This window comes from Rhinopithecus roxellana, chromosome 20 (genome assembly GCF_007565055.1).
Source record: "Rhinopithecus roxellana isolate Shanxi Qingling chromosome 20, ASM756505v1, whole genome shotgun sequence".
In the NCBI taxonomy this organism is placed as follows: Eukaryota; Metazoa; Chordata; class Mammalia; order Primates; family Cercopithecidae; genus Rhinopithecus; species Rhinopithecus roxellana.
In genome coordinates this window covers 72,044,732-72,064,661 of record NC_044568.1, presented here as the reverse complement: position 1 = coordinate 72,064,661, position 19,930 = coordinate 72,044,732, and the positions used below count along the sequence as shown (strand labels likewise).

Genomic DNA, 19,930 nt, shown 5'->3' with positions numbered 1-19,930 from the left:
CGAGAACTGGGGCACCTGGCACCTGAGGGTGGGAGGGGTGACGGACCTGGGGCTGCCTGCAGATCCACATTCCAGGGGCTCCTCTTGTGTGAATCTCCTCGGAGCTCCCGGGGCTGGGCCTGGGCTGGGGGAGAGTGAGGTGGGGGTGTTGAAGGTGGTCCGGTGGCTGGACCTGGGATCTGGGGGACCTGCTGCATTGACTTCTTGAGGACTCCCTAAGAGAGGACCCCACTGAGGCCTGGAAGCTGTGGCTCTGCACCAGCTCAGCCCTTCCTGCAAGCAGAGGGGCCGTGCAGAGCTGGGTGCTGGTGAGGGAGCCAGGCAGGGAAGAGGGGTACCAATGTCTGCTTTGCCACTTTCACGGCCCCGTAAAGTCTGTCTGGAAGCACCCGGCCTGGGCTCACCCCATTCCGTCACTTTCCTTCCCAGGTCAATCCTCATCCTTCCTGCTCCACAGTGATCCGGGGAACTCGGCGGCTCAGGCAGAGTTGGGTGCTGCCAAGCACATGCCCTGTGCCCACCCCCGACTCAGCTCCCTGCCCCCCATGCCCTCAGAAGAGGCTTCCCTGACACATTTGGGGCCAGGAGACTTAACCAGACGTGTCCACCCCAGCCTCAAGGACTTGGCCCAGGCCAGAGGCAGCCCCACTGCTAGGGCCTCCAAGATCCTGAGGACCCCAAGGGGCAGGCTGAAGGCTCTGCTCCCCCAGCCCAGCTCCATCCTAGGTTCTGTCTCCTCCCACGAGGCCACGCCCTCTGGCTCCGCCCCCATGGGGGGCCTCCCTCTTTGTGAACCTTCATCCAGTGCAGGCTCCTATCCTTCATGACTGTTTGCACAGCCTGAGACAGGGCTCACACACAGACGGCTCACCCACTTATGGACACTGTGCTGCAGTTTTCAGTGCACCCAGCAGTACAACCGTCTCTGCAGGTCTCGCTCTGTCGCCCAGGCTGGAGTGCGGTGGCACAATCTCTGCTCACTGCAGCCTCGACCCCTCAGTGTCAAGCAATCCTCCCACCTCAGCCTCCTGAGTAGCTGAGACCACGGGTACCACCACCACACCTGGCTAATTTTATTTCATTTTTTTTTTCTTTTTGTAGAGACGGGCTTGGGTCTCAGTATGTTGCCCAGGCTGGTCTCAAATTCTTGGGCTCAAATGATCTTCCTGCTCGGCCCCCATAAGAGCTTGGATTGCAGGTTTGAGCCACTGTGCCCAGCCCACCATCAACTGTCATCACCCTAAAATAAACCCCTTTCTGTGTTAGTCTGGTTTGTGTTGCTGTAAACAAATGCTTGGGACTGGGTGATTTCTAAAGAAGAGGTTGATCTGGCTCACGGTCCTACAGCCTGTACAGGAAGTAGAGCGCAGGCACCTGCTTCTGGGGAGGCAGGCCTCAGGAAGCTTCCAATCATGGCATGAGGGAAGAACCCAAGAGTCACATGGAGGGAGAGGGTGTCAGGGAGAGGAGGGGTGTCAGCACCCATGTGAACTACCAGAGCAAGAAGGCAGTCATCACCACTGGACAGCAGCAAGCCACTCCTGAGGAATCCACCGCGATGCAAACACCTCCCACCAGGCCCACTTCCAACCCTGGAAGTCACGTTTCAACATGAGATTTCGAAGGACCACACATCCAAACCAAACGAACCGCCTACCTGCTAGCAGTCTCCCCTCCCCACCTCCCCCAGCCCTTGGCAGCCACCCATCTTGGTTCTGTGGATTTCCCTGTGCTGGAAAGCTCATATCAATGGCATCCTATGATGTTTGTCATTTTGTGTCTGCCTTATTTCACCTGGTACGATGTCTTCAAGGTTCATCCATGGAAGTCAGAATGTCATTCCTTTTTTTTTTTTTTGAGACAGAATTTTGCTCTGTCACCCGGGCTGGAGTGCAATATCACAGCCTCGGCTCACTGCAAGCTCCGCCTCCTGGGTTCAAGTGATTCTCCTGCCTCAGCCTCCTGAGTAGCTGGGATGACAGGCATGTGCCACCACGCCCGGCTAATTTTTGTAATTTTAGTAGAGACAGGGTTTCTCCATGTTGATCAGGCCGGTCTCAAACTCCCAACCTCCTGATCCGCCTGCCTCGGCCTCCCAAAGTGCTGGGATTACAGGCGTGAGCCACTGTGCCTGGCCGTGTCATTCCTTTTCAAGGCTGAATAATATTCCACCGTATGGAGAGGCCACATTTTGTTTACCTGCTTATCTGTGGGATACTTGGGATGTCTACACCCTTGGCTTTTGTGAACGATGCTGCTGTGGACGCCCGAGTCCACAGTTCTGTGTGGACACACATTTTCATTCCTCTTGGGTACACTCGGAAGAGAAATTGCCGGGTTGCATGGTAATTCCATATTTAATCATTGGAGGACCGCCTGTTCATGACCACTTTTTATGTGATGAAGCATTGATTTTCCAGAGGAGGAAATTTAAGGCTCAGATAGGGTAAGACACATGTCCAAGGCCACGCAGCCAGGAAGTGGTGGAGCTGGAATTTCAACCCAGACTGTGTGTCTGCAGAGCCAGAGAAAGGCCCAGAGCCTCCCTCCCGGAGTCCCTAGGCGGCGTGCGTGTCCCTCACAGCCCAGTGATCCTTCAAGCACTCCACAGCCCAGCCTCTGCCTGCAGCCCCTCCACAGCCTGTCCAGAGCAGGGAAGTGCCACCTCGCAGGCCACCGCCTTTTCCTCATAGTGCCTGGGGGCCGGTCTTGGGGACAGTGGCGTGGTGCCCGTGCCCCTCCCGTCTTCCACACAGACAACTGTGTAGGTGAGAAGGGTGGGCGGCGTCTAGACGGCGCTGTCCACCCAGCGGCAATAAAACCGGATGTTTCCGCACACAGCACCGTCACAGGCTTTCGCCATTTAATACAGGAACTCTTTTTTTTGTTTGTTTGGTTTTTCTTTTTGAGACGGAGTCTCGCTCTGTCGCCCAGGCTGGAGTGCGGTGGCGCGAACCCGGCTCACTGCAAGCTGCGCCTCCCGGGTTCACGCCATTCTCCTGCCTCAACCTCCGAGTAGCTGGGACTACAGGCGCTGCCACCACGCCCGCCTAATTTTTTGTATTTTTAGTAGAGACGGGGTTTCACCGTGTTAGTCAGGATGGTCTCGATCTCCTGACCTTGTGATCCACCCGCCTCGGCCTCCCAAAGTGCTGGGATCAGGAACTCTTAAAATCATTACTGCTGAGTTAAAACTGTCCTGAGCTCAGGAAAGGGCTCGGGGCGCCCACCAGCCGGCAGCCACCAGGCTCCCCGTCCCACGGTGTGGGGTCATGTCTCCTGCCCAACCCGGTCTCGAGGGTTGTGGATCCCAAAATTCCCTGGGATGCTAGTGCAGTCCCGTCAGCCACCCAGTCAGTGGGCATTTATTAGCACCTACTGGATGCTGGGCAGGAGCAAAGGACGCTCACCTGCTCCCCACTCCAGGGTCACGTGTCTCTGACTCCATGGTAGGACGAAGACAAGAGCCCGCCATGCTTCAGGGCGGCCTATCGGGCTCCGTTCTGCCCTAGAGTCTGCGACTCAATGGGGCTCGACCGAGGCTACTCCCAGGGAAGAAGCCTTAAGGCTAGGCAGGGCCCGGGCCTGTGTCAGTGAGAGGCCCTGTTGCCTGCTCTGGAGGCTGATCCCTGCAGGGGCCAGTCTAGGCAGGGACGCCCCTCTTGTCTGCATCTTCCCGGGGCCTGGTTTCCTGGCTGCATGGGCAGCCTCCTTGGTGGCAGTGGCATGGGTCCCCAACTCACAGGCTAAAGGTAGCAGCAGAACCCAGAGCTGGCTGGGAGAAGGGGTCTCACTGGACACCAGGCAGGGACCGCCACAGCTGGCTCTCCAGGCTTTGCCAGGACAGGACTCTCTCCACCAGCCCTTGGTCTAGTTTCTAGCAGACCAGCCATGGGCCCCACTGCTGCAGGGAGCCAAGGACCAGTCGGGCCGTGCCTGTCCCATCAGTGCCATGCCAGGCCCCACTGCCGATGTCCTCCTTCCCCTGGGCAGCGTGGGCGATGCTGAGATCTGGGGGAGACCCCAAGGGGCCCACCCCACCTTCTTGGGTTCCACCTCATGGTGGAAAGAAAAAAGGAAACAGCAAAAAGCAGAATCAAATTTTCCAGAGACCTGGAGAATTAGAAACAACACATCTGAACGTTCTGTAGTTGAATTAAACAATCTCAATGCCAGTTTCCAACTGTCCTGGGCTTCTCTCTGACGCTCAGCGAAGGGCGCAGGTCACGGCATCACTGCTCTCAGGATGGTTTCCCGTCTTGTCTCACCGGACTGCCTGCCTTTTATGTCCTTTTTTGGTGGAGTCCCTCACATCACGTTGAGGTGGACCCTGCTCCGGCTGCATGAACGCGGCCTCAGCTGCCTCATCTTCTGGCTGATGGATGTTCAATGCAGGGAGTGTCTACGTCCCAGGCGTCCGGGCGCCTGTTCCGCCGGACGTGGACCGCACAAGTCAGTGGGCAGCAGCCCAGGGGACACAGAGCCCTCAAGGACAAGGTGGGCACACTATCCGATTGGCGGGAGTGAGCGGCAGGCGGTGGGAGGAGGCCTCCCTCCCAGACCTTGAGCTGGAAAATGCCCATCCAGGTGCTGGAGCGGCTCCAACTGGTCTGCAAATTGTCCGTGGGATGCCTGGCGACCACACGCTTTCTCAGATTACAGACGCTTTCTTTGAAAAATCACGTCTGTTGGCCGGGCGTGGTGGCTCACGTCTGTAATCCCCGCACTTTTGCAGTCTGAGGCGGGCGGATCACAAGGTCAGGAGTTTAAGACCAGCCTAGCCAACATGCCGTCTCTACTAAAAATACGAAAATTAGCTGGACATGGTAATTACATGCCTGTAATCCCAGCTACTCGGGAGGCTGAGGCAGGAGAATTGCTTGAACCGAGACCAGGAGGCAAAGGTTGCAGTGAGCCGAGATCACGCCACTGCACTCCAGCCTGGGCTACAGAGGGAGACCATGTCTCGAATAAAAAAAAATGTTTTAGAAGTCCGTGGTCCTTTTCTCTTCTGGCGACATCTGGAGAACAAAGAGTGGACAGGAGGACAGAAAGTGGCCGGGAGGGCAACAGCTGCTGTGTTTAGAATTCCAAGATGTTTTCCAGTTGCCCTCTGGGTCTTCCCGCTCCCCAGCTCCCTCCAGCCTGCCACAGGGCCTTTGCACAGGCTGCCATTGCTGCTGGAAAGAGCTCCTGCTTCTCTTTTGGCTGCCGGCTTGTCCTCACGGAGGCCCTGCCCTGGCCTATCTGGGCGCCCCCTGGCACTTAGCTTGGAAACCGTTTCCTCCTCTCCATAGGATGGAAGCTGCAGGGCGCGAGAACGGGGTCTGTCTGGTCACAGTCAAGGCATCTCCACTCTCCAACCGGACCCCTGCACACCGTCCACTCTCAACTGCCATTTGTCCAGCAAATCAACCACAGCCCCTAGCTAGAATCTGGAGCTTCAGTCTGTAGCTTTGCCTTGGCTTCAATTAATTTATTTACTTATGGCCGGGCGCGGTGGCTCAAGCCTGTAATCCCAGCACTTTGGGAGGCCGAGACGGGCGGATCACGAGGTCAGGAGATCGAGACCATCCTGGCTAACATGGTGAAACCCCATCTCTACTAAAAAATACAAAAAACAAAAACTAGCCGGGCGAGGTGGCAGGCGCCTGTAGTCCAGCTACTCGGGAGGCTGAGGCAGGAGAATGGCGTAAACCCGGGAGGCGGAGCTTGCAGTGAGCTAAGATCCGGCCACTGCACTCCAGCCTGGGCAACAGAGCGAGACTCCGTCTCAAAAAAAAAAAAAAAATTTATTTACTTATTTATTATTTTTTTGAGATAGAGTCCTACTCTGTCACCCAGGCTGGAGTGCAGTGGTGTGATCTCGGCTCACTGCAATCTCTGCCCCACAGGTTCAAGTGATTCTCCTGCCTCAGCCTCCAGAGTAGCTGGGACTACAGGCATATGTCACCACGCCTGGCTAATTTTTGTATTTTAGTAGAGACAGGGTTTCACCATGTTGGCCAGGCTGGTCTCGAACTCTGGACCTCAAGTGATCCAAACACCTTGGCCTCCCAAAGTGCTGGGATTACAGGTGTGAGCCACCACACCCGGCCTGCCCTAATTTTTAATGAGCGGGGTGTTGAGAAAAAGATTAGAGGTTCCCAGTGCCTTCTGGACAGGACTCCAATTCAGCATTTGTGTCTCCCCACCTGCTCCAGCCTCTCTCCACAGATGTGTTCAAAGCACTGGGCTCTCCTAGGTCCTGCTCCTCTGTGGCTGGGACCTTAACTGCTCTTTGAAGGCCTAATTCACCAGCTGTGGCCCTCCATCGCTGAGTAGTTGCATGAAAATAGACTAAATGTTTTCTTTTTCTTGAAAAGTAAGCTTATACAGGAGGAGGTACTGCTGAGGAGGACCTGTACCCCAGCCGGGCCTCACACTCTCGCCTTCCAGTTCCTCAGCCCACCCCAGGTGCTGTGTCCTTCTGGGCCCCAGCTGGGCCGGGCCTGTTCTCCTTCCCGAACGGTGTGGCCCACCCAGGGGAGGTCCTGCTTCTCTGCTGCTCACCCGTAGGTGGAAAGCCACAGCCGCCCCACAGCCTCTCTGGATCTGGGGTCTCAGGGTGGGCCCTGCAGCAGGGCCTCTTTGTCTGGAAGGAGAAGAGGTCTCTTCTTCTTCTATCAGGAGCCCCTTATTGGCGGGCGTGCTGAGGTGCAGACCTGGGAGCTCAAGTTCCCTGGTGCACAAAGCAGCGGTCCCAGAAACAAAACCACCCTTCCAGCCTGGAGGGGTGCCCTGGGAGGAGGTGGGAGCCTGGGCACCTGCCCCCACCTGCTGGCACCTCGAGGTGTGGTGAGCCCTCCCTGGGACATGGGCCTGGCCATCCCCAATGTCTGAAGGGGCCACCTCTTCATGACCAAATCACTTGCTCTGAGGGTCCAGGGGAAGGCCCCTCCGCTGGCCTGGCTGAAGGAGCAGCTGCTGGGAGGGAGAGGGGGCCTGCACTTCTCCTCGGGGGTCCCTCGGTGAGTCTCGGTGAGGCAGCGGGGTTGAGGGGTGCAGGAGCACCAGGCCGCCGTCCCCAGGGTCCCCCAGATCCCCACACGGGAGGGGGCTGGAGACGGGGACAAGTTCGCGGAAACTGCCCGTGCGTGTGGGGAAGAGATGCGCATGCAGGAGCACCCAGAATCCCACCCACGGACTCCAAGCCGCAAAGCACAACCCCGCCCGCCCCCGCGCCCCATCACACACGCGCGCGCGCGGGCACACCCGGGACACACACGCGGCGGGGAAGGGGCACGCAGCCTCTCCCCTTCCACGCCCGCTCGGTCCCCGCCCCTCCGCCGACCCGGGCCCGCGTCGCAGTGGGGGTGGGGGCGTCGGCGGCGGCGCGCGCGGCCGCGCGCCGGGGGAGGGGAGCGGCAGCGGGGGGAGGGGCGCGGCATCCGCGGCTTGGCCGCCCCCGCAGTTAGGGGGGCGGGGAAGGACTTAGGTGCTCCCCTCCCACCCCGCTGGAGCCTCCCGCGAGCGCCCCCTGGTGCACCCCACGCCCGGCATTGGCGGGGCAGCACGATGAACGAGGAGCCCCGTGCGGGGCCGTGGAGGGGGCGAGGGCGGGGTCCAACTTCCCCGACCCAGGGGCGGGGTGGGGCAACGGGCGGAGACGGGGAGGGGTGCTCGGGCGCGCGCATCTCGGGTCGGGGGCGGATCCTCCCCGGCACCCCCGCCCGCCCCCGCCCCTCCGCGCCGGCCCCGCCCCTTTCCCGCCCCGCCCCGTCCCCTGCCGCTCAGCCCGAAGTTTCCTGCGCCGCGCGCGGACGGGCTCGAGGCTGGCTCGAGGCTCGCTCTCTGCCTCACCGGCCCCCGGCCCGCGCCCCGCGCCCCCAGCCCCGGCCTCACCCGTCCGCCCAGCGGCCTCCACGCCGCGCCGGGGCCGCTGCCGTCGCCTCCGCCGGGCAAGCCGGAGCCGGAGTCAAGCCGCAGCCGGGAGCCGGGCGGGCTGGGGGCGCGGGCCGGGGGCGGAGGCGCTCGGGGCCGGGGCCGGGCGCCGAGCGGGGTCCGCGGTGACCGCGCCGCCCAGGCGATGCCCGCGGGGACGCCGCCGGCCAGCGGAGCGAGGTGAGACGCGGCGAGGACGTGCGCCTGGGACCCTAGTCAACTTGCGCGGAGCCGGCCGGGGAGCCCCTCGGGGTGGGGGTGGGGCCGCCGGAGGGAGGGAGGGGGCGGGCGGGGGCGGGGGGCGCGTTTGTCTCTAATAAGAAAAGACAAAGACATCCCGGCGGCAGCGGCTGTTCCCGCAGCTCCGCGCCGCGGGAGGCAGGGTGGGGGCGTCGCCACCGGCCTCGGGTCACCCCCTGTCCTCCGTAGGTGCTGCCGGCCGCCACCATGACCGAGGGCGCACGGGCCGCCGATGAGGTCCGGGTGCCCCTGGGCGCGCCGCCCCCTGGTCCTGCGGCGGCTGTGGGGGCGTCCCCGGAGAGCCCCGGGGCGCCGGGAGGCGAGGCGGAGCAGGGTTCCGAGCCCGGCGTGTCGCCCCCCGAGAGCCCGGCGGCCGAGCGCGGCGCGGAACTGGGCGCCGACGAGGAGCAGCGCGTCCCGTACCCGGCCCTGGCGGCCACGGTCTTCTTCTGCCTTGGGCAGACCACGCGGCCGCGCAGCTGGTGTCTCCGGCTGGTCTGCAACCCATATCCTTCCCGGCCGGCGGGGGGCGGGGGGCGTGGGGAGGGCGGGGGTCCGGGGCGCGGGACTCCCTCGGCGTGCGCCCCCGCGCGCCCCTGTAGGTGGGACCTGGCGTGGGCCGGGCGCGCGGGGGTGCAGGGCAGGGGCGCGAGGTCGGCGTTCTTCCTTCCGTGAGTGGCGGGCTTGGGGGTCCACGGGGCGCCTCCGGACTCCCTTCCCCAGAGCCGGCTCCGGACGGAGAAGGTGGAAGCGAAGCGGCGAGGCCTCCGCTGGCTTGGCAGGGAGAGGAGTCGGGGAGGGAGTAACTCTTTGCGCCCCCAAGAGTGTTGGCCAGGACGGGGATTTCCCTCTGGCTGTCTGAACGTCCTGCCCTAGGCAGGCCCCTCGCGGGGGAGGGGGAGGCCAGAGAAGCTGGAGTCAGGGGTGCAAAGTTTTCAGCTGGCGCCTGGTGGTTCCGAGTGCGTGGGGAGACCCGTGGGGTCTGTGAGCGTTGCCAGGGCCTTTTCCATGGAGAGAGGCGGTGACGTTGGTTGTGAACTCGCTTTTTCTGGCTGAACTCGGTGGCGGGGCTGATTTAAGTCATGCGCAGCTTAAGGGTGGGGGGCAGGGAGGCAACTGGCACTGCCCAGGGGGAGTCCCTTCTCCCCAGCCCCTTTCCTGGCTGGAGAGGAAGGGGCAGCCCCTTCTGCTCTTGCGAGAGCGGCACAGACTTACAGCGAAGGTTCCAGAACAGAGTTGGGTCAGGGCCAGTGGCATTTCTGGGATGTACACGGAGGTCCGGGGGCCCTCCAGCAGGTGACCTTAGGGGCGGGTCTCCGCACACCCTGAGAAGGGCCTTGCCTGGTGCCTGTGTCAGGGCTGGGTCTCCCCACCGGCCCTCTGAGGTGGCGGTTGGGTGGCCAGGCTGTGGCTGCTGCTCCGGGCCTGGGCATGGGTGGTGGGCGGCCTAGGGTAGGGTTAACACCGTGCCCGCAGACGTCCCGTATCCGAGGTGAGGAGACAGGCTGGCAGCAGGAGCGGCCTGTGTACACTTCCCTACTTTGTGTGTTTAACTGTACAAATATTAAACATAAAAGAGGAATCAGTACGAAAAAAGTCATAAAGCCCGTGTTTCTCCTTTCCCAAATCTAAACATGGAGTGAGTCAGACTCATCTCTGCTTGTAGAGGAAAGGGAGGCCGCCGTGGTCCCGGGGGCAGCCGGCCCCGGCCAGAGGGCTGCCTCGGAGCCCCACACCCGCTGCCATGGTGGCCTTGGCCTGCGTCGCCCGAGGGTGGTGTCTTCGGGTAGGTTGGTGTCTCTGGGAGCCGAGCTTCAGGCCTGGCCTTGAAGGGCAGTTGTAGGTTTGTCTCCTCTAGAACCAAGGCGGGAGGTGGCCATGCCCCTTTGTTCTGGTGGAAGGTGTTCGGGTGTGGGGTCAGTCCGGCGGTGCCGGCAGGCTGTGGGGAAGGGGCTAGAAGGCACTGCATGTGTTAGGACGGGAGGCTGGCGCCGAGCCAAGGCCTGCGTTCCTTGTTTCCAAACGTGTGCAGACCGGAGAGGGGAAAGAAGCAAGCAGGGCCTGGACTCTCCTCACAGCCCCGAGCCTGGCTGCCTGTTCCCAAGCAGGGCCTGACTCTCTCCTTACAGCCCCGGGCCTGGCTACCCAGTCCCCAAGCAGGGCCTGGACTCTCCTCACAGCCCCGGGCCTGGCTACCCAGTCCCCAAGCAGGGCCTGGACTCTCCTCACAGCCCGGGCCTGGCTATCCTGTCCTCTTTCGGCCGAGAGAGTTTTAGAGCCTGGCCCTGGTGTTCTGGGCTGGCTGTGTCCCTCAGGGCTTCCAAGGTTGTTTGCGTTGCTGTGTGCAGGGAAGGTGTTGACTGGGTGGCCTCACACAGGTGGGATGAGCCCTCCAGGGGGAAATGAGGGCTGGGGGCCGGCAGCATCACGTGACCCAGGCCCAGTTCCCTGGGCATCCTGAGGTGCTGTCCTCGTGGGCTTCATGACCTGACAGGAGGATGCTCTGGTAGCCCGAGAAGGTCTTGGGCGCTGTCCTGGTCTCAGGGCCTGAATGGTGCTTTCAGTCCGGGAAGAGTAGAGTGTGCCCCATCCCTGGTGTTCCCAGGGCTCCCCGGGCCGGGAGAGGACGGGCGGTCGGTCGGTCTCCTGTCCTTCAATAGCATCCCTGGCTTGGAGCACTGGGCCTGCCTGCAGCATGGTAGGACTCCCACCCTCCTCGCCACCAGCACTTCCCAGCCCCAAACCCAGTGATGTGGGGTGTCCCCAGTGTCCTCCGCTCCAGGAGACGTGGGAAGCGGAGCTGAGACCCCAGGCTCGGTTCGTTCTTGGCCCCGTGGAAATGCCCATGGTCAGGTGGAGTGGGCTTGTGGAGGCCCCTGCTGCGTGGCAGTGGGTTGACCCCCCGCAGATGCCTGGCCTGGAGTGAGGATGTGTGTCTTGGCCTCAGAGAGAACCTAAAATAAGCTGGCAGGCCTGGACAGGTGGGAGATTGGCTGAGCCGGGGAAGCCCGTGTGGGCCACGGCTGAGGCTTTCCAGAGCTCTTCAGATTCCTGGGAGTTGGGAGGGGGTGGCTTTGCAGGAGGTGGAGGGGCGGTGGGTGGCTGGTGTGGCCGGGGCGTGTCCTGTAGCAAGAGGGTGCTTCCTGGGCCTCAGCCTCCCCTCCGCAGGGCCCCACACCCCTCCCGAAGAGGGTGAACTTGAGAGGGAGGGATAATCGGATTTGCTCCGGGAGCCCACACTCAGTAATGCGACTCCGTGCTCCCGAGGGGTTGGCAGAGTCCCAGCTGCTGTCCGCCGGGCCCAGCCTGAGCCAGGGTTCAGTCAGCACAGGAACCTGGGGGAGGGCCCGCATTTATCCCTGAACCTTTCCGGAGCCCCCAGGTAGACACCCCGCACCAGGGAACACGTGCGTGCTGGCTCTGTCTCCAGGATGACTCCATCCCAGGCAGAGGAGCCTCTAAGGACGGCCCTGATCCTTATTGATTGGTTTCTTAAAAATATAATTGTCTTAGAACTTTTGGGGCGAGTGCTGTTTCTCCTCCACAGGTTTATTTATAGAGGAAGGTGGGTGGGATCTGTGTGTTGTCGCCCGGCTGGGCTGTGTGCTGCCCGGGCTCCCAGGGTTCCTGACTCTGCGTTCGCCTGCGACACAGCTGCCACCGTCCCGGCACACGGGCGGGGCGGGGTGGGGCCCCCGGGAATGCTTGGAGGCCAGGAGGGGGGACCCTGCCTCAGTCCCTGCGAGAGCGAGGGAGGCGGGCTGTGGGTGTGTAGGGACCAGAAGGTGACCAAGGGGTGCTTGGGGGCTTGGGGATGGCAAGACCCTCTGGGAGGCGTCTCCCAGGGTCCAGGCTCCAAACACCCCGTGTCACGGAGCTCTGAGATGGGGAAGGATATGTCAAGGTCATCAGGATGTTGAAGGGCAGAGCTGGGTGAACCCATCTTGGCTCTGAGGGCCACGTGCTTGGCACAGCCCTGCCCGGGTGGGGACGAGCTGCAGGAGCCTGAGACAGCCCTTCGCGGCATCTCTGAACACTCGGCGCTTGGGCTGTCCCGCTGCTCCACGGGCGTCCCCTGGGAGTGCGAGAGGGCACCCGTCTGGAAAGGGCCAGTCCCGCCTGCACCTGCCTCCCCGGGCTCCACGTGCCCCGCAGGCCCTGCGTGGGCAGGACGGAGCTGGTCGTCCCCTACTGACCTTGCATCGTGGTACCCTCTTGAGCACTGTGTCTCAGCAGCGTCTGGATATCTGAACTGGTCTCAGAGGGGCTGCCTCAGTGGTCGGAAGTCACAGGCCCAGGAGGCCCCAGAACCGTCCCGTGACCCCTGGGCCTGAGCTCCGAGCTGGGGTCTCTTGGGAGGGTGGGGCTCGGCAGAGGCTCTGTCACAGACCAGAAGTCCCTCCTGCCTGGGTGGACCAGGGCGTGAACTCGGTGGTTGCGCCCCACCCATGGCCTGGCTTCTCTTGGCCGTGTTGGGGCGCAGTGTCTCCCGGGGACCCTGGGCTGCCCGTCCCTTGGCCCTGGCATCCTTGCCCGCGTTCTGACAGGAAGGAGAGTTGCAGGAATGGGTCTGTTAGTTTCTGAGGCCACCGACTGGCATCGCAGTGTTCCTGAGGTAGGGGTGGGTTCCCACCGAGCCCTACGGCCTGCCCACGACGCGGCTGGATGTGTCCCTGGCTCCTGGGCTAGTGTAGGGTGGGAGAGGCTGCCTCCCCACCCCCACGGCCGATCCTGTAGGGAAGCAGAGACACAGATGGGGCTGAGACGGGAGTGTTGCAGGGCTCAGGGGGAGGGGCCTTCCCACCCACCGAGAGCTGGGGGAGCCGTGGGGGCAGCTCATCCTTCCCGGGGTGGTGAGAAGAGGCCCCTGGGGATGACGGCAGGATAGGGGTCTGCCGAGCGCCTGTTGGGGTCGTTCCCTTCCCTTCATGGAAGCGTCGGGGCCACACACCCCTTGGGACGTCATCTTGTTCCTGCCAGGAAGTGGGCGTGACACCGGCAGGCTGAGCTCACCCTCTGGGTCGGGGCTACCCCCCTGGACTCAGGACTCAGGCCCCACTGGGGAGGAGTGAGGAGATGGAGCCCAGAGCAGGCCGGGCCCTGGCAGGGACCGTGGGCCTCCCAGACCTGCTTCTGCAGCCGGGGCTGGTGGGGATGTGACCTTGGTGCTCCTGGGAACAAGTTTGCCGGGAGCTCTGGTTCCTGAACCACTCCTGGCCCTGCCGCACCTCCCGTCCCTAAGGCCCCCACTCAGCCCGCAGCCCCGGGACCGGGCAGGGGTCTCGGCTTTCACTATCCTTCTGGCGCCCGGACTCTTCATCACTGGGATCGCCCTTGGCGTTGACTGATCTCAGGGCTCCTGTTTGCCCGCCTGGGGCACTTCAGGGTGGAGGGAGTCCCTGAGCGCGGCCTTCAGCCCCTGGCGGGGGGACTTGGGGAGCGGTGCAGAGTGGGGACGGCCTCTGAACGCCTTGGCAAACGTCTCATGGTCAGGCCCCGACAGAGTGCACGGGTGTCTGTATTCTGGGGTAGAGCGAGGCTGGCCTGAACCCTGTGAGCAAGGCAGGCAGGCGCCCCTCGGACGGTGGGGTGGGCCAGACAGGGACAGACTCTGTGAGCCCAGGGGGCCCAGGAGCCTGTGTGGGAGGAGGCGTTCAGACTGAGACCTGGATGGGGTATGCCGAGGGAAGAGTATCCAGGCAGGGGGACAATGCAGGCCCTGTGGTGGGGGGTGTCTGTATAGCAGATGGGAGGGGGGGCAAGGGCCACAGCAGGCCGTGGGGAGGAGATCTGGGCGCGTGGTGGTGGCACACCAGCGTGATGACCTGGGCCCTGAGGCTGCCCCCGGGAGCTTGTGGGCTGTGAGGAGGCAGAGTGAGGGTGGGGACCAGCAGGTGGGCTGGCCTGGGGGCCCAGGGCTCAGCTCTGCCTCTAGCTGGCGTCGCAACTGCTCCTTAGGAAGGGCAGGCCTGGGGCCAGGCTTAGCGGGAAGTCAAGGCGAGGGACAAGGCTGGAAGGGCAGGTGAGGGCTGCGCAGGGACAGAGGCTGGGAGTGGGGAGCGCTGGTGTCCCACACCCTCAGACCTAGAGGGCATGGCTGCTGCCAGCCCCTAAGGGAGGCTCTCGGGCTTGTGGGCATCCCACTCCGAGCACCCGAACTTCATTCTGGCTGGGGCCGGCTGCGGGCGCCCTCCCTGGCCCGGTGGAGCGCTCAGGGGTGGTTGTGCGTGCTCCCCTCACCTCCCCCGAGGGCTGAGAGCCGAGGGCGATGCGGCCACACCAGGCCCGGCTCCCGGAGCTGCAGAAGAGACGTCCCGTTCCAGGGTCAGGACCGGAGGAATGCGGGGGAGGGACCGGCCTGTCAAACACTCCGGGGATGGATCCACAGCAGCTCTGCTGGCTGAGTCCAGGCCGCGGTCACACAGTCAAGGTCAGGCGAGGAACGCGTTACCTTTGTTTATGCAGATGTCGGCCAGGCCGTCCGTCCAGCCGCCTGCGCTGAGCCCGCTGTGGGAAGGGTGGGGACTGTCCCTGCCCGCCCTCGCGAGTGGGCATTCCCCTCCCTGGCACGGAAGAGGAGTCTTTCCTCTCCTCAGTGGTTCATGTTGGCGTAACTTGGAACAACTCTACGTCGCGCAGGCCCGGGTTGAATTTCCAGGCTGGAGATTAAAGCCCGGCCGCTCACCCTGGGCAGAAAGAAGGGGTGAAATCCGCTGGTCGCGCCCTGAGTGTACAGCCCCGCCTCGGTCAGAGATGGTGGGGGCGGGGCTCGGGGAAGGAGCTCTGCTGGCTCTCAGCCCCTGCCCAGCTCAGGAGAGCTGGCAGCAGGTCCGGGCACCGTCCCCAGAACGCTGTGCCCGCCGAGGATGACAGATGGGGACCGAGTAGCAGCTTGCCGTGGTGCAGGGGGTGTGCCGCCACGTGGCCGCTGGTGTCCCTGGCCTCCACACACTCCTTGTGGGGCGGAGGTGGGCCCAGGCTGACGGGAGAAGCGGGCTGTTGGCGGGGCGTGAGCGCCCCAGGGTTTGATGAGCCGGAGGGTTGATGAATGTGCTCAATGAGGCTTCCTTTGTCCTCTGGCTGTCGCCTGGGTGCTTGCCGGGAGTGGAGCTGTGGGCAGAGAGAGCCTTGGGTGGGTGTGGCCGCCGCCTGCGTTCAGAGGCCCAGTGCAGCATCGACCCGGGAGGCCAGAGCACCCCATCCTCAGGTGCGTGGCCGGCAAGGACCAAGGCGTTAGCCCAGTGCGGCCCCCGCCCAGCCTCGGTGCAGCCCTGGGCTCTTTGCTCCAGTTGAGAGCAGGGCTGGCAGGGAGAGGACCTGGAGGCCCCCACGCTGCCTCAGGGTGAAGAGGCCCCTTTGACCACCAAGGGGTGTAGACCTGACGCAGGTGTACCCCCAGCCCCGCTTTGATGTCTGCGGACCTGCCTCCTGCAGAAAAGGCCTTGGGCGAGACCTCAGCCTCGGCTGGCCCCGCTGGACTCGTCTGACCTTGGGCTGCTGGTGCTGTGGGTGCTTCTGCCGTTGGCGACTGATGGGAGCGAAGCTGTTCCCATGTGGATGGACTGTTAGGTGACACAGGATGTTAGCATTAATGAATGCCGTCACTGAGCCGGTGGCAGAGGTGGGGGCAAGGCCAGGAATCTGGGTACAGAATGGTCTTGGATAGCAGAGAAAGTGCCCGGAGTGGGGTGAGCACAGACCACATCCAAGACCCTGGGCCTTTGCAGGGGTGTGCTCAGCCGGGGTGGGGGCCTCCTGGTCACTGTTTGTCCCATCTCTCCCACCTGGGTTCTGCCTGCCCCTGAGGGTAGGCTCCAGGTGGGGTAGGGGCCAGGGGGAGGGCTTGGAGCCCCGCTCAGGGAGCCCGCGCCTCTGTTGACAACCCCAGGCTGCCCTGTGTTCTCGTCCCTTGTCCCCTCCCCAGCTGTCTGCACCTGGTGGCCGTCGCTAGGCCCCTCACTGGCCTGAGGACTGAGGTGGGGACATCCTGAGTCCTTTTGGACAAGGTGGTCTTTAGTAGCCCCGGACGTTAAAGACTCAGCCTCAGTTGGGTGGAGCCTCTTGGGATTCTGGGGTCTCCCTGGCCACAGGAGGGGAGTTAGCAACCCCTGCTAGCCTGGGCAGTGCCTCCACATGTGCCTCAGTTTCCCTGTCACACCACCTTGGTCTGCTATCTCGGTCACGGATGGAGTGAGGCTCCCAGCAGGCCGGGTGGGAGAAGGGGCCAGATGGGGTCCTGGGGGAGAGGCTGTCGGCCCCGTCCAGTCAGTGAGTGGCCAGTGTGGTGGCTGATGGGGGACAGACCCCTGGCCAGGCCCCATGCCAGCCCTGTCCCCATCTCTGAGCAGCCCCTGGGCCTCCTGGGTCCCCTCGCCGCAGCCTGCCTGTGGGGTGGGCCTGTGGGGCAGGCCTGGTCAGATGCATTAATGGTGGCTCGGGGCAGATCTTTCTACAAGGCAGCAGAGCCATTGCGGTGGGCCAGGCTGTGTCCCGTGAAGTCTGCAGTGGGCTGGCAGAGGTGGGCACCGAGGCCCCTGCTCTGGACCCTGTCGGGGTCCTGTCACCTCCTGGCCGTTGGTTTTCTCTTATGTGAAATGGGCCTGCTGCCTGCATGGCCTCTGGGTGTGTGGCAGGGACTCCTCATCCCCACTCAGTCCCCAGCGTGGCGCGGGACACGGGATCCTGTGGGCCCCATGATCCCACACCCTGGGCCTCTGGCCTCCAGAGCCCCAAGAGGCTGTTGCTGTCTGAGGTCGCTACCTGTGGCACTCTGTTACAGCTGCCTGCAGCCAGGATGCCCCCATCCGCCCTCACAGCTGCGAGCAGGGGTGCAGGTGTCCAGGGAGGCTCCCAGCACCTGCTTGGCCCCTTCCCTGCTTCACCTGCGGCCCCCCCCGGAGGGAGAAAAATGGCCCGTGAGCAGGACGTGTTTGACGCTGTAACAGGAGTCAGCCCCTTTCAGGATAAATCGCAATTGGTCGCCCACTGTGTCAGGTTCCTGCGATGCGGAGCGGCCCCCGGAGAGAGGGTGCTCGGCCGTGAAGTGGGTCATTCGGAGCCTCGGTCGGCGCGGGGGCTGGTGTTGAGCTTGTGTGTCTGTGCCCTGGTTAGAAGCTGCCCCGCACAGCCGGCTCCTGTGGACACCTGCAGTAGGGGGGTCTGTCTAGGAGGAGCTGAGTGTCTTGGGACCCTGTGAAGGGGTCTTGGGGGCCGCGCTTGGCTCTGGTGAGCAGGGAACAAGATGGATGAGACCCGGGCCCACTGACGCTGGGAGGGCCGCGTCCAAGCTCAGGGACTGTCCGCCAGGGCTGTGGCGTGAAGGCCGAGGGGGTATGAGCAGGGGTGGGGTGGTCCTAGGTGGCTGGAAATAGCTGTGGCCAGGTGGGCGAACAGTGGTCAGTGGCCTATGGCCCCTGGAGCCATAGGCCACTCCCTGGGTGCCTGTCCCGGTGGCCACGCGGAGCTGTCTTTGGCTCCAGCCACAAAGGCTGTGGGGGCACAGTGGCCAGTGCTCCTGCCTCCCTGGACCTTGGGCTCGTCTGACCCTGTGTTAGCTGTGTGTTCCTCACTTGTCACCCAGCCTCTCTGTTCTGGGCAGGTGCAGAAAGGGGTAGGTGTGGGCCTGTGTGCCCTGGGGGGCTGATCCTCTGTCTGGGAGGCCACAGCCACCTCCACCAGCTCTGCCATGGACCTTGAGGCTCGAGACTGTGCCCTGGTGCCCGTCTGCAGGGCAGCGGGGGTGGCTTCAGCCCAGTAGGGCCAGGTGAGCATCAGGGATGTTGAGTGGGGTCCGGGTGGAGCAGGGCCTGGGAGGCAGGCACTGGGGCATGGTGTGCAGCTACGAGTCTCCGCACGTGATTCGTGCTCTTGGAAGGGGGTGCTGGTCTGGCCCGGGATTGTCCAGGGAGCAGCCGACCTGTGCCTAGCCCCTCTGAAGCTCCAGCCACACACAGCGCAGCCTGCCACAGGGAACCCGCGTCCAGATGCCGAGAGAGTGGCCACGGCCTGCCGGGAAGGTGTGGAGGGGCAAGGGTGTTTCTCAGAGCCACACACACAGCCCCTGCCCCGGCCTTTGCAGGCAGCCACCAGCCCTGGCTGTGGTCTGATGAGTCAGCCTGCATTAGCGCCTCATTAAAATGGACGGGAACTTGTCCCGGGCTGCTGGGGGAAGCTGGCCGCTGTCTCTGAGGATGGCTCAGGTTACTGCCTTGGCTGGTAGCTGGGACAACGCTTGCCCAAGCCCACTGGGCCACGGGCTCTCGTGCCAGTGCTGACCTCACGCTTGGGTGGCCTCCTGCAGGTGCTGGGGTGAGAGGCCCGGGGACGCCACCTCCTCTCCCTGAGAAGCCTGGTCATTGCAATGAGAAGTTGGGCTGTGTGGCAGCCACCTCAAGGGCCAGGTCTGAGGACCCTCCTGCCTGCGACTCAGTGGCTCAGCTTCTTGGTGAGTGAGGAGGGGAGAGGCCGTGTCTGGCTCAGCTGCCCCTGCCCCAGCCAAGGAGCAGCCAGTGGGCGCGGCCTGACGTGCTGCTGGGGTGTGAGGCTGCGTGGCCGCTGGCTGGGTATGGAGGCCGGCATGGGCGTGGGGGCACGTCTGCCTCCCATGGAAGCCACACAAGCAAGGGCCCTGGGCCTGAGTCCCTGACAGAAAATCCAGGATGCCCATTCAGTTACATTTGGGTTTCAGGTGAGTGAGAATGTTTCAGGGTGAGGGGCGTCCCTGCAGTGTTGGAGACGGGCAGCAGCGTCCTCAACTGCAGGGGTGCGGTCCAAGGCCCCAGGGAGGCCCGAAGCCTCAGATCCAATGAGCCATGTCCCGTACATATTGTTTCTTCTCTACGTTTTTGAGACAAGGTCTCACTCTGTCCCCCAGGCTGAGCGTGGTGGTGCAGTCACACCTCACTGCAGCCTCGATCTCACATGTTCAGACGACTCATGTCTCAGCTTCCCCGGGTGCTGGGATTATAGGTGTGAGCCGCCATGCCGGGCCTCATACTCTGTTTTTTCAGCCTGATAACGGACATGGCTGCTAAGTGGCCATCGGGTGGGCAGTGGCCTGCGGCGTGGGTCTGCTGAGCACGGGCGATTCGGACGCCTGGCAGCGCCGAGCGCGGCTACACCAGGCTCATGGCTGTACAGAATGGGGCACAGTTAAAACCTGGGAGTGAGGCCTGTCCGTCAGAGACCCTTTGGATCTCCCTTCTATGAGATCTCAGTCCTCAAGCCCCGCAGAGGGGCTCGTGAGGTCCTGTTGGTGGAGCTGGGGTCTGGTGGCGCTGCCCTCACTGACCGGGCTCAGGATATGCTGGTCGGGGTGGAGGGTGGCTCTTCACAGCCCTGGGGTCTGGAGGAGGTGTGGGTGAGCCTGTGGCCCCGTTTGGGTTTTGGGGGGTGGGTCGAGTCACCCCTTTTGCTGGTCCCTGGCTTGGCAGATGTGTTTTTTTCTTTGGATGAAGCAAGCGGGCCCCCTTGGTCCAGCATGGGCTGACCTCAGGGCGGTTTGGCTCTGTGGGGTTCTGGGGCGTGAAGGACATGCGTGCGGGGGCAGGAACAGTGGCACTGACCTGACCGGGCAAGGAGGAGGCTGATGGGGCAGGAAGAGCAGAGAAAGTGCTGGTGTGTCTGGGGCCCGGAAGTGGGTGGGGATGCGGAAGGCACCGGCGGACGACTGTGGCGCAGTTGCTGGGGAGATGGGGAAAAGAGCAGGGATCGCACGAGGCACAGGCCCCATTGGAGGAGCATTCTGGAAGCCAGATGTAGCGTCACA

The 19,930-nt window shown here is 63.3% G+C and overlaps 1 protein-coding gene across 7 annotated transcripts in view; it reads left to right on the top strand.

Annotated features, from left to right (window-relative positions):
* Positions 1–7,959: 7,959 nt before the first annotated feature.
* Positions 7,960–19,930, top strand: part of CACNA1H (calcium voltage-gated channel subunit alpha1 H) — a 66,830-nt gene continuing 54,859 nt past the window's right edge. For all 7 annotated transcript variants that reach the window (XM_030925381.1, XM_030925384.1, XM_030925383.1 and 4 more), the window contains exons 1-2: positions 7,960–8,103; positions 8,353–8,669. In XM_030925381.1, the coding sequence (XP_030781241.1) occupies positions 8,371–8,669 (299 nt within the window). In that variant the 5' untranslated portion in view covers positions 7,960–8,103; positions 8,353–8,370. The remainder of the gene's footprint in view (positions 8,104–8,352; positions 8,670–19,930) is intronic.